This window comes from Narcine bancroftii, chromosome 2 (genome assembly GCF_036971445.1).
Source record: "Narcine bancroftii isolate sNarBan1 chromosome 2, sNarBan1.hap1, whole genome shotgun sequence".
NCBI lineage: Eukaryota > Metazoa > Chordata > Chondrichthyes > Torpediniformes > Narcinidae > Narcine > Narcine bancroftii.
In genome coordinates this window covers 23,462,916-23,480,653 of record NC_091470.1, presented here as the reverse complement: position 1 = coordinate 23,480,653, position 17,738 = coordinate 23,462,916, and the positions used below count along the sequence as shown (strand labels likewise).

The 17,738-nt window shown below is 41.1% G+C and overlaps 1 protein-coding gene and 1 non-coding gene across 3 annotated transcripts in view; both read right to left on the bottom strand.

Annotated features, from left to right (window-relative positions):
- Positions 1-17,738, bottom strand: part of dlst (dihydrolipoamide S-succinyltransferase) — a 39,992-nt gene that overhangs the window by 9,305 nt on the left and 12,949 nt on the right. For both annotated transcript variants that reach the window (XM_069916109.1, XM_069916108.1), the window contains exons 6-11: positions 12,891-12,946; positions 9,315-9,426; positions 9,059-9,220; positions 7,550-7,632; positions 5,155-5,252; positions 1,231-1,361 (exon numbers count right to left, since the gene is read on the bottom strand). In XM_069916109.1, coding sequence (XP_069772210.1) covers positions 1,231-1,361; positions 5,155-5,252; positions 7,550-7,632; positions 9,059-9,220; positions 9,315-9,426; positions 12,891-12,946 — 642 coding nt within the window. The remainder of the gene's footprint in view (positions 1-1,230; positions 1,362-5,154; positions 5,253-7,549; positions 7,633-9,058; positions 9,221-9,314; positions 9,427-12,890; positions 12,947-17,738) is intronic.
- On the bottom strand, positions 16,180-16,284 carry LOC138755978 (U6 spliceosomal RNA). The gene has a single exon (XR_011352673.1). It is a non-coding gene; the product is annotated as a U6 spliceosomal RNA (small nuclear RNA).

Sequence of the window (17,738 nt, the reverse complement as noted above, 5' to 3'; positions counted from 1 at the left end):
GGCCATTTCAGCCCAATTTACACCTCCGGTATGTTTTGAATGGTGGGAGAAAACCGGAGCCCCCAGAGAAAACTCACGCAGACATAGGGAGAACATACAAACTCCTTAAAGACAGCAACAGGAAATCTCAGAATAGACAGTGTTGGAGCCCAGACCAACAAAAGGTGTTAATTGCAGACGATTAGGGGAGAAGTGATTGATTATGTCTATGACAAAGGAGACAGGGAAAGTGTTGTTCCTCCCCCCCCAACAATCTGTCTGTGTGTGTGTTCGTGTCTGTGTGTGTGTTCGTGTCTGTGTGTGTGTTCGTGTCTGTGTGTGTGTTCGTGTCTGTGTGTGTGTTCGTGTCTGTGTGTGTGTTCGTGTCTGTGTGTGTGTTCGTGTCTGTGTGTGTGTTCGTGTCTGTGTGTGTGTTCGTGTCTGTGTGTGTGTTCGTGTCTGTGTGTGTGTTCGTGTCTGTGTGTGTGTTCGTGTCTGTGTGTGTGTTCGTGTCTGTGTCTGTGTGTTCGTGTCTGTGTCTGTGTGTTCGTGTCTGTGTTCGTGTCTGTGTCTGTGTTCGTGTCTGTGTGTGTGTGTTCGTGTCTGTGTGTGTGTGTTCGTGTGTGTGTGTGTTCGTGTCTGTGTGTGTGTGTTCGTGTCTGTGTGTGTGTGTTCGTGTCTGTGTGTGTGTGTTCGTGTCTGTGTGTGTGTGTTCGTGTCTGTGTGTGTGTGTTCGTGTCTGTGTGTGTGTGTTCGTGTCTGTGTGTGTGTGTTCGTGTCTGTGTGTGTGTGTTCGTGTCTGTGTGTGTGTGTTCGTGTCTGTGTGTGTGTGTTCGTGTCTATGTGTGTGTGTTCGTGTCTGTGTGTGTGTTCGTGTCTGTGTGTGTGTGTTCGTGTCTGTGTGTGTGTTCGTGTCTGTGTGTGTGTGTTCGTGTCTGTGTGTGTGTGTTCGTGTCTGTGTGTGTGTGTTCGTGTCTGTGTGTGTGTGTTCGTGTCTGTGTGTGTGTGTTCGTGTCTGTGTGTGTGTGTTCGTGTCTATGTGTGTGTGTTCGTGTCTGTGTGTGTGTGTTCGTGTCTGTGTGTGTGTGTTCGTGTCTGTGTGTGTGTGTGTTCGTGTCTGTGTCTGTGTGTGTGTCTGTGTGTGTGTGTTCGTGTCTGTGTGTGTGTTCCGAAAATCCTAAAGGGACTTTGGCTCCTTTTTGCTCAATTATGTGCAGTAATAGGTCGCAATAATCCACAAGCACTGCTTACCAGCATTCACCACTGGCTGATTCTGTAGTGCGAAACTGGACGCCTTAACAAATGCAGACATGAAACCTAGCTTCAGGTTGTGTGTCTTGAGGAATGTTTCTTTGTGCAAAGTTCTCATTTCTTGGATGTTGCTGCAAAGAAAAACAATTTGCCAACAGTGGTATATGAAAGTAAACAGCCTATGAAGCACAAATTAGAAGGAATTCCCGAACAAAGTTAACCAACATTGCAGCACGTCAGTGGGTTGTTTCAAAAGCACAGATTTCTACCCAGAAGTCAACACAAGATATGCGTGCAGATTTGAGGATCAATCACAAGTTTAAACTAATCTCCACATATTTTCTTCAGGAAAAAAAACACAAGCCACAAGAATGCTGTTAAATAGCTATTGTTTCAGTAAATATAGACTTCTTGAAATAAAAACAATGCACGAGGCTGAATCACAGTTGAGGAAAATGAATTGAGAATCAACTTTGAACATTTTCCTGCCTTGAATACTGCTGAATCATTTTGGGTTTTTTTTTGCAGAAAAAAAATACTGCTGAAGGAACTCGAGTGACGATCAACATCTACGGGTGGGGAGGAAGGAGGGGGAAAATAATGGTTGAGACTATGGGAGGAGACACGTCAGGACTGAGATTGGAGAGGGAAGATCGCTAGTAATAAAGAGAAGACAGGAAAGGGTGAGACTTTGTACATGATAGGTGGACCAAGGAGGGGTGAAGAATGATAGGCAGGAGCCAGGTGAAGTAGAAAGAGAGTGAACCAGATGTTGGAGGGTGACAAGTGGAGAAACAAACCATAGCAATGCTGGAATCTGATCAGTAAGGAAAGTGAAGGATGTGTGCCATTAAGGGAGAGATGGAACCAGGTGAGGAGAGGATACAGTGGGTGAAGCGTGGGGGGGTAGCAGAATTTTTTTTTGTTTTACGAATCTGAGTAGACAATGAATAAAATATTCACCTGGTCTCAAGCTACATTGAGCTGCCTAACAGAAAGCTCAAGAGACTCTGCCTTCATTCTCGACATTTATTTCAATGAATGTATTACTATTTCACATTTTAAAGACTTCCAACAACAAACATTTGCTCAGGACCAATTCAATCCTTATAATTGGACTAGTTTTTTTTACATGATTGAAAGTTTTCAAATGATTTCAGTCCAATCAAAATACAGTCACCCCAACACTAAATTTCATTCTACTTCATCCAATCAGAATTGCTGCCTTTTGTTTGCTCTGTCCCACGGTAAATTGCTTTTCACTTCAGTTTCAAACACGAAGAAAAATTTTTATGACGTTACTCTGACACTGGGCACGATGCATCTCATAGCTTTAGCTCAAGTGTGGCACGGTGGTAACGACCGCTGTTTCTATCATTAAATTGTACCCACTGGCTTATGCAAGCTAGTCCTTTGCAACTGAGCAACAGGCCCACCGCAAAGGAGAAAAAAAAATCATAGGGTGCGATAGAAGCAGCCGATGATGAGAAGCCATTATATTTAGGAGTGTTAGCAGAGCCGGGGCTTTCCTCCTTGGAGAGAAAAAGGATGAGAGGTGACAATAGAGCTCTACAAGATTACATTCAGGGGCAGGTAAACAGTCAGCACCTTTTTCCCCCAGGAAGGAATAGCAAATACCAGAGGGCATCTGTACAAAAGTGAAGGGAGGAGGGTTTAGGGGAGGCATCATGAGTAAGTGTTTGGAATGCATTGCCAGGAGTGGTGGTGGAGGCTGGAACAAAAGAGGTATTTAAGAGACTCTGAGTCAAGCACATGGATGAAAGAAAAATAGAGGGTTAAGAGGTAGGGAGGGTTTAGTTTTAGGTATATATAGGTTGACGTGGACATTACCCCTCCATAAATCTTCATCCGCGAAGCCAAGCTAAAGAAAGATATATAGGTTGGCACAACATCGCAGGCTGAAGGGCTGTAGTGTTCTATGATTTTTTTCCCCACAGATAAATCAATATAAGTACATCACTGTAAATGTATGTCATGACAATCAACTAAATTTGCTCATAACTATGGACTGAAAGTGTTTCGGTCAGGACTCAGTCCCATGTGGTAGGGAGTGTAAAGCGAACCCTGAAATTTCTGACTTATGCAGAAGTTACCGCTAAAATGATATTTGAAACCTATTGATTTTAATTGCCAAACCAATCTTCTTAAGGTTATCAACCACACAGACATACAGTACAATTTCTGATGAAATTCAGGCCTGCAACTGGTATGTCAAACAGCACAAAATGAAGAGAAGGGAGATGGCTGGGGAAGATCAATCCCAAAAGGTGACACATTGGTAGTGATTGACCTCTCTTAGTGGGATATAGAAAAAGGAATTCTGGAAAGGGCAGGGCCCTCCCACTTTTGACAGTTTTCACCTGTCCAAACCAAACATAGCCAGTGGCAAATTATAAATCTGTGACCCAACTCATAAATTTCCATAGAGAATAGACATGCTACATATGCAACAACAAAAAAAAATGGCCCTGTGGCTTCGCTGCAACCCAGAGCATTACTCATTTTGGAAAATTTGATACCGACTTTACACGTGAAAAATATAGAAGTGTTTCAAACCTCAACAGAGTGAAATCTTAAACTGCACAGAAGACAAAATTCCCAGCAGAGAGTAAGTACATGTCAAAGCACTGAGGATATACATTTCAAATGAAATAGTTAAAAGCCAGCTCACTGACCCAATAAAAGGAATCTATGTCTGTGTTTTCCCCTTAACCCTGTTTGTTTTCCTGCACTTATGGTCATTAAATCTAGGATTACTTAACTAACACTATTATGCATCCCCAAGATGCAAGAACACAAGAAAAGGAGCCAGAAATGATAAAATCTTCTAGTCTAACGATATCAAAATTCCATTGCCTCATCATTAAACTGCTTTCATTTGAAGACTAAGCTTCTCCCTTGAGGGTTTATCTCTCTCCCCCATCTCTTTCTTCCTTCTCTTCGGTCTCCATGCAGATGCTAGTCTTGTAAAATGCATTCTTCACTAATCTGTTTAAGTAGGTATTGTTACAGAACACACAACACGATCCCAAAGAGCTGTAACCAAAACTGGCTTATTAGCCCCTTAAAAGAAATGATAAAAGCTTTATTTCTAACACAAGAGACAAATATTTACTCAAATTAACATGGTGCATCTGTGCAACTTACAACAAAAAGCACTTTAGAACAAATATTTACACATGTTTGTCGTTAAGTGGCGATGATTGTTCCATTTGCATGGAGTTTACACAAAATTGGAAGGCAATTTCCCCAATGGTGTTTCAAGATATTGCAGTTACTTTCGATTTAAAGTCAAGACAATGCCCTGTAATCTTCTGTGTACATTTCCAGAAAAGCTGCTTGAACACAGAAGAGATCAAGAAAGAGGGGAGAGAAGAGGACAAAGCAGCCAAGTTGATGGCGGAGTTTGTCGAAATGATTAAGCATGTGTTGGCTACCATGATCAACAATACAAAGTTGCCAGTCTCCACTATCTCACGGGGCGGGCAACAATCATGGAGTGGCCCTAATGGTACCCAACCGGACACACCAATGCCCAAGCTAAATTTGGCTATGAGCAGGTGCAATGTGGGGAGGCCACTCATTACCCCTCCCACTCCAACAGAATATCTACATCTGCCCTCAAAACAAAGAACATATAGGTATAGGCACTTTTGGCCAATATCTACAGAGAGTCATAATGCCCTGGACTGATACACCTTCAATGGTAACAATGCAGTAGACATCTCAACTCCTCTAGAAGCAGACAACTAGCCGTACCTAACACAATTCTGCAGTACACATTGAACAATGGTTTTCTATTCAGTTTTCTCTCATCAAATCATAAAAGCACACAAAATAAATGACAATTACAGCTAAGTTTATGGCTCTCATCACGCTGAATGGTGACAGAATCCACCTTACCTCATATCAATCTCATTAAACGTTGTCAGCATGGCACAAGTATCCTGAGCCTCCTTTAGTCGCTGTGCAATTCGCTGTCGCATTCTATTCATTTTCACCTAATCATTTGAAAGTCAAATATTAAATGTTTCCATTTTAAATGATAAACAGCCTGTACATATAAAGCAAATTTCACATCCTGTGGTGCTTTGCAGAGACGTACCCAAAAAAAAAGATATCAGTTGGCACGGTTAGCCTAATAGCTAGCTCGACACTGTTATCGGGCCAGTGACCTGGGTTTGAATCTCACACTGTAAGGAATTTGCACATTCTCCCCGTGTCGGCAAAGGTTTCTTTCGTGTGCTCGTTTCCTCTCACTGTTCAAAACATACCGGGCTCGTGGGCTAAAAGGACCTGATTCTATGCTGTATGTATAAATTACCTGGTATTAAGGCAGCTGGCTGAGTACTTGGTGAAAGAAATAAGTTTTAGGGAATCCCTTGAAGGACATGGGAAAGAGACGGGCAGAGAGGTATTCCAGCATTTAGAGATAGTGCGGCTCAGGACAAAGTTGCTAAAGGTGGAACAATGACATTCAGGGGCAATCCAAGAGGTCAGAATTGAAGGATTGCAAGACTTAAAGTCTTGAGATTGGCAGGAGTAAAGCCACAGTAGGATTTGCAAATAAACCCATTGGAAGTCAGAATGTCCAAATGTGATGGGAAAATGGCAGTTATACAATGTGGGGGTTGTCAGTGAGACTCTGGCAATTACTCCCTATTCCTCATGACCTCTGAAGGGCCCCAGACTTTTTGATGAAGGTGCTTTTGGTTGCAGAGGTCCAGGAGAAATCCAATGCTTATCAAAAAAAAAAGCAAGATATTTTACAACTCAGGACAGCATAAGAAGTGACAACTGAAAATGGATGTGCTCCCGCTGCCCGCGACTCCTCTTGCTGGTAGAGATTGAAGGTTTACAACATCTCCACAGGGTAGAAAGAGAACATTTGAACTATGCTATTTGGCAGAGCAATTCTATTTTTCACGGCTTTAAATCATCTCATTATCTCTCCCCCCCACCCCGCCAACTCCCTCCAGATTCTACCACTCACCTGCAGAAGGTCAATTTAGAGTGGCTATTTAAAATACCAATCCACATCTTAGGTATGTAGGAAAAAAGAACACCTGAAGGAATTCCGTGCAGTTAACACCACAGAGGCTGGAAAGGGCAGGATTGAATCCAAGTCTCTGGAGTTGTAAGGCAGCAGCTCTACTAGTTTTGGGAGGGCATAGCTTAACGCAAATAACTTCAGTGGCTTTTCTACTGCACTATTTATGTCGGCTTATGGGGAAATATATAGCGGAGTCAGAATATGTGGAGCGAATGAATATTTGGGAGGAAGAGAGGGGAGTAATAAACCAGGTGGCAATGAAGTGGCCTCCTCTGCTTCAGGTGGAATTGGGCCTGGAGTGTTCCTTACTTATAAATGGAGGCACGTCAAACACATGATACTTAGTCAATGCTAGTTTCTCACAGCTACAGTATTTATGATCAAAAAAGTTAAAAAAAAATATACACATGGAGTTCTTTCGAAAGTTGATTGATGAACAGGATCTCTTTGCTGAACAAATCCGCAGGTTGATAATAGTGGATGCAAACTAGAAAACAGCAATAATTATGACTTTAAAATCCTCAATGCAGCAGGGGGCAAAGTTATTGTTTGTTGAAAAATGCAAATCTGAAACTTCCAAGACATCACATAATGAATACAAAGCTTAACTGAATATCTGGATGGTTAGAGAAATCTTGTTGAACTAGTTCCATCATGTAATGTGCTGGCAGTTAATGGACATTTGAAGGGGAAAAAAAGGAAAGCTACAAAATTCTAGGTAGTGCCCACCTGTGAGTTACGGTTGTATCTGGAGATAATTTCATGGCTTTCCAATGTTACATACCAGCCAAGAGATCAAGGAATTTTCAAATGAAACTGCTCTCAGGCAAGGATGTCAGTGCAAGTTAAAAACACCACAGTTGCAATTATCTGATGGCTATTTATATATAGTGTTAAATATAAAACCTCTACCTTCAAAGGCCCCCACCACCTAGGCCATTCCCTCTTCAATTTGCTAGAATTGGGGAAAAGGTACAGGGGCCTAAAGGCGAGCACTCAACGGCACAAGGACAGCCTCTTCCCTGCTGCCATCAGATTCCTGAATAATCAATAATTTTATGAACCCAAAGACACTGCCTTACTTCTTGCACAACATCTTTATTATTTATTCCCTACAGCGATGGTATAAAGGAACAAGTATGATGCTGCCATAAAACACTGAATTTCATGAATGTTCATGTTAAAAATTTCTGATTCTGACATTCAATTCATACCAAATCATTTAATTGGACTCTTCATACCTACCCTGTGTTCTGATCTTACATCTTTCAGTCCCATATCTGAAGCCAAGTGTCCAACAGGCGCTGCAGTAGGTTTCACTGTTGATACTAGAACAGAAGTACAATGTTTGACATTATGTATGGGTTATTCCCTCATTTAAATCCTGGCAGATAATGCAGCAAAACAGCCTTTAAACAAGAGAGCTATAAGCTAACAATGTAACTATGTTGTAGTGATGTATGCACTACTAAGCAATGACTGAAAAAAAAATGCTCTGAATAGTCAAACGTAGCAAAAATTTATAAAGATTAACAACCTTTTATTTTTATTTACTACACCGTCTTGTTTTAGTCAACGGTGCATTTTGCTCCGTCAAAAAGTTTGAGTGCATAATCTCAGAGGAAGTCTAAAGTAGGAGCGAGGAGAATGCTCTATGAAATAAAAGTGATCTGTTAAAACTTCAATGTTCTTTCCCTGATAGAGACTGGGGTTCAAATTTAAATTTTGTAAGTTACGGGAATTACCTGAATAAAGTGAACTTTAAACAATTAATGGCCACAATATTGATTTTATTTCGAATTACTTTACATTTTGCATTGTCTATTGTCTTTTTAACTCTTTATTCTTAATGCAGGGGTATCAGTTTAGGTATAGTAAGAATGTGTCTCAGGACACTGGAAAATTTGCATATCCGGCATCCACAATTCCTGTGGGTGCTGGATACTTGGGATTTCACTATAACCAACATTTCGGGCCTGAGCCCTCGCTGAAGAGCTCTGACCTGAAATGTTGGTTACAGAAAATATTTTTTAAGTGTATTCACGGTTGAAAAGTAGAGCATGTAAATGCCAGTTTGCATAAAAGTTCCCACCAACTGTGACAACCGATCAGATAATTTGATATTCTTTTGTGTACACCTATATACAAAGTCGTTGGTCAGGCCCACAGGCAATTTCCCTACTCTTCTTTGAAATAAAGTCAAGGTATTTATTTCTTCACATTCATCAAGAATGTGATTGTATCGGACGGAGACTGCTCGGGGTTCTGGAGTGGGACATGAATTTGCCACCTTTAACCTCAGGTTAGAGGTGTCTGCCACTCTTGGTGCCTGCCACATTGACCACCGCCAGTGGGCTGATCTCGCCTCCAACCGTGCATCTTCAGTTCGGTGGGCAGCAACCTCCTTTGAAGAAGACCGCAGGGCCCACCTCACTGACAAAAGACAAAGGAGGAAAAACCCAACACCCAACCTCAACCAACCAATTTTCCCTTGCAACCGCTGCAACCGTGCCTGCCTGTCCCGCATCGGACTTGACAGTCACCAACGAGCCTGCAGCAGACGTGGACATACCCCTCCATAAATCTTCGTCCGCGAAGCCAAGCCAAAGAAAAAGAAGAGTACGACCCAATGAACCAGCGAATGGGGGATCTAATTGTGCATGACCTGGCAAGGCTTAAGAAGTGACATTGATTCAATGTGAAGAAGGTGGAGATATTTGACGTATGGTTAATTTAATTCTGTTTGAACCTCACCAGGTTTACTATGCATGGCTTGTGCATGAACAGGTGGCACAGGAGGCATTGTGGTTGGAATTGCCCCTGCTGCGGCCGCAGGGGGCGGCGTTGTGGGTGGAAGTGGAGCTTCTGGTGTGGCAGCAGAGGGTGTTGCTGGTTTGTCCTTTGCAGCAGCATCATCTAAGAAAGTGGAAAATAAGATTATTTTAAACTTTTTTTTAAAACCTGCAATTTCCTAAAATCAAAATATTATGCAATATACAGGATACTTCACCTTTTGTCTTCCTAAGTTTGAAGAGAGCAGTTCCACCTTCCACTTTACCCCCATCAGGGACCAGGAGCTCCTCAATGACACCAGAATGTGGAGCGGGAACCTGCACAGATGTCTGTTTTTTTTTTTTAAAAAAAGTATTTATTGCAGAAATTATGACCAGGCAAGTTATATTTTCAATGTTGGCCTCTGCCACCTTTCATTTCTTGTTGTCAACTGACACAGAGCATCATCTTAACATTCTGTATCAAACTATGAGATGAAAAACTGGGTGGTTAAGAAATAGTCTTAAAACTCATGAAAAATTATGATAATAGTCTACAACTACAGAAGATGATCAAAGAAGGCTGTTTATATGGACTGCAAACAAATACTAATATGGCAAAGCCTTCGTTATTCCCGAATTCCCTGACCAACTGGTTTGGGGTAAGGAACAATGTGCAGTCCAACACTAACCCAGATGCAAAACCATGAAAGGAATGATTGAAAGAGTCATCAATATTGTGACAGGATGTGGAAAGTTTAAATATTTATTTAAGATCAGAGATCCACAAATATGAAAAACGAATGCATGAATAATACAAATGCATGCTAAAAATTAGCTGGATCAGTAGAATGACTGAAAAATTATCAAATTATGAGAAACGGGAGAATTGATGAAGCCATCAATTTAAAAAAAGCTGATGGGTATTTTTCACTCAAGCTCATTGCCAACAGGAACCTTTATGAACAGTATCTCAAATCAAAGCATCTGTTCTCTGCTGAGAACATAACTCGTTAAGTTTACTTTTAGAGGGCGATTTACTCGAGGAAAGCATCAGGCTGATGCTATAACTTATGATAATAATTTCAGAAGATGAATTGAGCAGATTGGACTGAAGCAACAGGACCTGGCACCTTCAGAAGTTCAGACCATTGCAGAAAACAAAGAACATTCTAGCACCGTCTTCTTGGGAAGTCAAAATAATCAATTGGAAATTTAACAAGGATTCACATAAACTAAGCTGCTAACGTTTGAAGACTTGCTGTTTTGCAGAGCTCTGAAATGCCAGTGTACCATAACTGAAATGGTGCTTCTTTACTGCTTTCCAGTTCTCAACCACTATGACCACAACTTAACCATTTATCAAAATCTGGCTCAAATGTCATTGATGAACACAAAATGCTCCATATTAAATGCTATGTATATTTAAATGCCATAATTAGGTGATGGTGTGGCGGCCCGCCACCACAGCGATCAAGCCAGTGCTCTGGGCTGTGAGCGCAACCAGTGGCCAGCAGCCTGCTCCGCGGCACTGGCCCCAACAAGCGAACTGGTGGGTGAACAGCAAGGGCAGCTTAAAGGCCAGCGACCCCTAAATGGCACTGGTTTCACTGCACAGCGCACAGGGAAGGGGGCATTGTTATGCAGGAAAGTACCCGTGAGCGGGAAACCTGCTTTTGTTATGCATGTTGTGTTGTCAGCCAAGGGGGGCCACGGCGGGAACAGTGCAAGTATAAAATTCGAACCTGAGCCCTAATAAAACTCAGAGCTTAACCTGACTACACTAAGTGTGAGTCTTCTTTCAAGTAGCACACGGCTACAATGGGTTAGATTAATTTTCACCCTCTACACGTGCTATTTTGCTGAGACATTTAAGTAGAAGCAGTGTTGCCTATGGTACAAAGGAGAGTTTTACAAATATTTTGAATACAAGAGCTTTTGGTGAAATTGCTTATCCTTAAGAAGGTATATCAGGTTAAATAAGACAAAGGATGCAAACAGAAACCAGAGAAACAGTTAAGAGTGAGGGAATGGAGATTGTGGCAAGGACCATCACACACTTCCACTTTACGCATCCATCTGCTCCACATCTTCCAAAGGATTCATACTGATGCAGTTAAATTCAAAATAATTCCCCCGAGAAGGGAGGTTGTGAATTATGAAGTCATACATTCTGCAGCTCACTTCTGTTCTAACATATAAATGGGTGGAAATCTCAAAAGTATTTCTCCATTTTATAGGCTAACTTAGGGATTTCATATTGTGAGGAAACAAAATTCATGTAGCCACTAGCATTGCCTGCTCCTTACCGCTCTAACATCCAAATCTACTGGTCTCAACAACAAAAAAAAAATCACCACTTCAATTAGAAGGATTGGTTTTCTTCAGGTCAATAGTGAGAAATTTGTTAATGTCCAGTGAAGATTACAGGTCTAAATACCCTACAATTCTGGCTCATTGTACACTTCAAATAAGCGTAGCCACTTCACTTGTAAAACACTTGTAGTGGATCTGGTTTCTGAGTACAATGATAAGAATTCCAAAGGAGCAAAAACAATAGACAATAGGAGCTGGAGTAGGCCCTTCGGCCTGTCGAGCCAGCACCGCCATTTTACAGATCATGGCTGATCACTACCATCAGTACCCCTTTCCAGCCTTATCCCCATAACACTTAACTCCTTTGCCCACTAGAGTCTTATCTAACTCTTTTTTTTTCCACACCATAAATCACATTAGCCATGATATACACTATTTCTTTTTCACACATATACAGTGAGTTTTTCTCCCCCCCCCCCCCTTTCCTCCCAAACCACCCCCCCACCCCCCCCCCTCATCCATTTTAGGTATACAATCTAGGTTGCATTAAGCCAGTCAGACAATGTTGTCATTCAACAAAATTACACCAGAAATTCTACTGAGTCCATTCTTTTCTTTCCTTCTCCTTCCATCAACTTAGGTAATGTTTGTCCCCGGTAGGTTTTCGCTATTGTATTTAATGTAAGGCTCCTATACTTGTTCGAATATTTCAATATTATTTCTTAACCTATATGTTATTTTTTCTAATGGAATACATTTATTCATTTAAATTTAGTAGTTTCTTCCTTTTAATTTGGTTATGTATTCCATTAATATTTAAAGACATATTGAACATAATCAGTGAATCCGCCTCTACCACCCTCTGTGGCAGAGCATTCCACAGATTCACACTTCTCTGGGTAAAAAAATGTTTTCTCATCTCCGTCCTAAAGGGCCTACCCAGTATTCTTAAACTATGCCCTCTAGTCCTCGTCTCCCCCATCATTGGGAACGAGTAATCCGACTTCACCCTGTCTATCCCCCTGATGATTTTGTATACCTCAATCATGTCCCCCCTCATCCTTCTGCTAGTTTGTTTCCCTACCTCTTATTCAAAAAAAGACTTGTACATGATGTTCAAAGCCAATTCCACAATCCCTTTATTAAAGTCATATTTCAGGAGACAAAGGACAGAAAATAAAGTTATACTTCATAATAATGTGCTTCTCAATGGCTGCTAGCAACTGAGCCCATACTAATGAGTCTATTTAAACCTCCAGAATTCTTGGTCTGAAGCAGTCTTGAGAATAGATTTAAGCTTTCCTGGTACTCATATTATGAATGCAAACAGAGAACTGTGAATCTTGAAGGCATAAAGTTCTATTCAGCAAGAATGGAATACAAGGTAACATTAGAAATCATTTTATTTAATTGTCAGTTCACAGTTGTGCAGTAGACAGGTCAGATCCAATGAAAAATGGAAAAATAATTGGCTGATAAAGAACAAAAATATTACTCACCTTATCAGTTTCAATTTCACATACTACTTCATCCTCACTTACTTCATCGCCAACAGCTGCAATGAAACATCAGAGTTAAGGTGCGCTTGATACAGGAACAGGGATTGCAACAACGCAGTAAAAAAAAAACACCAAAATCCTCAATCTCAGGTAACTTCTAAAACACCAAGGGTTGATAAATTTGGAAATATTAGTTTCAAAAGTAGATTTGTACTTGCTAGCTCTCCAATTTCTTCTCTCACGCACACACACACACACACAGGAAAAAAGTGCAAGTTATTCAGTCCTTTGCCACTGCTCCGCCATTCAACACCATTTTTCTGTTCTACGTTCATTGTTTTCTCTAATATCGTTAAATCCATCAGCTTTGAATATAATCAATAACTGAACCTTCTGGGCCTTTGGAACAGAGAATTCTTAAGCTTCACCAAGCAAAGAATTTTCTAATTTCAGTCCAACCTGGCCTCTGCCTTCCTTTGGGACAGTGCCTCCTTGTTCCAGACTCTTCTGCCAGAGGAAACATTCCAGAGTGCTTTGAAAATGCTTGCACATTTCAATGAGGTCACTTCTCCCTCTTTTAAACTCCAAAGTACAGAGGCCATCCTACTCAATCTCTCCATTTGACTGACCCATCACGAAACAAATGGGTGTGGTGATTTTTTTTTTCCCCTCGCTGTGACACCAATGTAGCAAAAACATCTATCCTTGTTAAGGAAAGAACAAATTTTGTGAGAGGTATACCCTGTAAAATTATACACCTTACTCAAATCCTCTGACAATAAAGGCCAGCATATTATGAATCTTCCCAAATGCCTGCTTCACCTGTTTGTTAGTTGCATTGTGGTATTTCCTCCACTTTCATATAATTGAGTTACCGTATATTTTAGCGTACAAGTAGAGATGTGAAACCCCAAAAAAATTAATTCAAAAAAATGGAGGTTGACTTGTATATACTTTTGAGACTTTAAATTCAGCTAAAATCCAATCCATGCCGATCCAGCGTATACGTCGACCCAAGAAAAACAAAAAACCTGACTGCAACAGATTTTCATTGGAGAGTTTTATTGAAAACAACACAATTAGTACCCTTCAAGTTGCTATCATTGTCTGAAGTAAAGACGGCAGTGAGCACATCAATACTCCTACTGTTTAAACAGTCACGATATGGGTCCCAGTCTGTATCTGATGAGGTGGTTTCAGCTTCGTCATCAGTGTCCCACAATAAATCATCTTCCGTACCATCAATTGCACAAGAGACACCGCACTTTTTAAACAGTTTTATCAGGCTCTACTTTGTCCCATGCCTTGAGCACGAGTTACACAGTCCATCAAGTGATGCAACACACCTTTTGTAAATGACTTTTCTGCATTTGACATTTGATTCCTCGCACACATGCTCTTTGAATGGCTTGTTCAAACAGATTGGTTGCAATAGAGATGTCAAACTATCCAGGATAATCACCACACAAATTTTATGTAGTGCTAATCTATTTGTAGTGTTCTCAGTTAAGTGACTACAAAACAAATCCCAGACTAGCAAACTGTTCTTTGCATAAAACGCCTGGCCGCCTGTTCCACACATTGTCTATCTCTAGCTTTACACCATTTTCATCCATCCTTTTTCACAAAAATGTAACAAAATACGTGCAGAAAATTTCATTTTCGGTTTAATTTTGCCTTTGAAATGGCCAAGGGTCTTAACTTCAACCCATTGGCCACGCACGATAACACCACAGTAAACCTGGTCCTTTCTGCTTTGCACAGTTTTAACACCTTTCCATTCCACTATTCTATTCCCTATCATGTCGAAATTCATGGGGGTTTTGTCCATTTTTCCGATATTTGCCAATGCATGCTGGTGTTTCTGCTGGTTCCATATAATCTTCTTCTTTGGCTTGGCTTCGCGGACGAAGATTTATGGAGGGGGTAAAAAGTCCACGTCAGCTGCAGGCTCGTTTGTGGCTGACAAGTCCGATGCGGGACAGGCAGACACGATTGCAGCGGTTGCAGGGGAAAATTGGTTGGTTGGGGTTGGGTGTTGGGTTTTTCCTCCTTTGCCTTTTGTCAGTGAGGTAGGCTCTGCGGTCTTCTTCAAAGGAGGTTGCTGCCCGCCAAACTGTGAGGCGCCAAGATGCACGGTTTGAGGTGATATCAGCCCACTGGCGGTGGTCAATGTGGCAGGCACCAAGAGATTTCTTTAGGCAGTCCTTGTACCTTTTCTTTGGTGCACCTCTGTCACGGTGGCCAGTGGAGAGCTCGCCATATAACACGATCTTGGGAAGGCGATGGTCCTCCATTCTGGAGACGTGACCCATCCAGCGTAGCTGGATCTTCAGCAGCGTGGACTCGATGCTGTCAACCTCTGCCATCTCGAGTACTGGTGAAAACTTACAACTTTTTGATCAAGATCTTTTGGTAGTTTCTGTGCAATTTTTGTTTTTTGGCGTAATACCAGATTTGTCCTGTTCATGAAACGATTGCACCAGTCTGCTGTAGCCTCAAAATCATCACTGACGTCTGGGTGTGACTTGGCCCACTGCAGTGCAAATGTTCTTATTTTATTTCGGGTGACTATGTTGCAATCTTGCCTCTGTTCATGTCCCGATTCTGCAACATGATTTTCCAAGTCTGGCCAATGAACGATTCCTTTTCTCAAAGAACAGTGCCTTTTTGGTATTTTTCTTAAAGTCTCCTCTTTCTTCCTCTAATCTCTTACCAACTTGACATGCCCATCAAATTTTCTTGCAGCGGCCCAGTTGACGGTTTTCTATCATACAACTTAAAGCTCGCTTCATGTTTGCGTCGCGTGCTGCGCTGTGTCGATGGACCCTCCATGATAGCAATTACTTCTAGCCAATGCCCAGCAGATCAATCCGCACGATCTATTGGGGTCAAAATATAGGCGGTCAACAGACCATCTTAGACATCGCGAGCTTTAGAGGTCGACTTATACGCCGGTCAAGGGGGCACCTCAGGCAGCAAGAAGATGGGGGTCGACTTATACGCCCAATTTACCATATACCCTTAAAAGGGAGACTTATACACCAAAATATACAGTAAGTGCATGATGCCAAACACTAGATTGATCTCCAATTTTAATCAGACACCATTAACAGTCACAGTTCCCAAAGAAAATGGTTCTAGTTATTCCAATATTCAGCTGGAAGAAATATTCTGCTCATCTACTGCTACTTTAGACAAGTAAGTTGACAAATTAGAGGTAGCAACAGATTAGAGGAGGTCGTGGCGAGGTAAAACCAGACTCCATCAGTTGACATACTTTTTTTTTTAAAAAATGGAACGCTTCACGAATTTGAGTGTCATCCTTGCGCAGGGGGCCATGCTAATCTCTGTACCGTTCCAATTTTAGTATATGTGCTGTTGAAGCGAGCTCTCAGTTGACATACATGATCAAACTAGCATAGTATCATGATGAGGTTACTATGGGAAGAATGCCAATGAGAAACTGGAGGAAGCAATCACACAACCTTACAGAGGAACTGGAGTGAGGGCAGGTGTCACCCAGGAAATTATTTAGTGGCTACCTCAAGATTGGCAAGAGTGTAAATAAATGAAGTGCCATCCAGTTGGAATATCAAAACAGCATTAGAAAATAAATCATCCATATTAAAGAAGGGCAACGCCATAATTTTAAGGGAAAGGGCGTGAATAAATTGCACCACTTCCGTTTAATATATTAATTAGCCTGCAACACCCCAATATGTGAGGAATTTTGCACAACGGTCTAGTTCTATTTATTATGCTGCAGATGGTTGAAATCTGAAATAAAAACAGAAAATGTTAGAAATGCTTCACAAATAGTATATATATATATATATATAATGGCAGGAAGACAAATTATACTTAAGGGTTAAAAGAATTTGGAGGGGGGGGAACCATCATTTCAGGACTGGGCCTCAGAAATGGCCAAGGAGGCAGCATTTGAACGCACGTCTTACAAACAGATAAATTGAACATCTATACACAAAAATGAAGCAAATATCTAGGTTTCCTGGGGTTGGGGGGGGGGGCAGAATCATGGTGGATGTAGTGGTGAAGCCATTAATGAATGGCTATTTTTATTCTGTTATTAGAGGTCTAAATAGACACACATATTTATTGATATTTTTTGCTACTATGTTTCTATTTTATGGATGTTTATGCTTTGTAACTTCATGATTTGCACAACTTTAACACTGACTCAAGGGTTTGGGGAAACTTTTTTTTTAAAGAACTCAATAAAATTTAAGTCATTAAAAAAAGAAATGTTTCAAAAGTCAGATAACAGCTGCGGAAAGATGAGGTTGGTATTTCAGGTTGGCAACCTTACATTAGACCGACAAAAATTGAGAAAACATACTTGTTTTAAGTTGTTTCAATGGTAGAGGAAACTAATAGAATGTTGGATCAAGTGGAAGTCAAGAGACCAGTTGATGAAAATGGTAATGGAGCAGCCGAAAGGGGTGACGGTTTGTTGATCAGTCTGAAGGAAATGCATAGAGATGTTCTGCAACAACCGTCCTGACACCCTCCTCTTTGTGATTTTTACAAATGATCTAGATGAGGAAGTGGAAGAGGGGGTTAGTAAGTTAGCAGATGACACAAAGGTTGGTAGTGTGGTGGACAGTCTGGATGGTTGCCAACAACCATCAACAGACATTGATAGGATGCAAAGCTTGGCTGAGAAGTGACAGATGGAATTTAACCTAGAAAAATGTAAAGTGGTTCTTTTCCATAAGTCAAATTTGAAGACAGAATGCAATGACAGTGAGAGGACTGAGGAGGAACCAAGAGACTTTGGGGTCTATGTCCACAGGACACTCAAAGCTGCTACACAGGTTAATATGT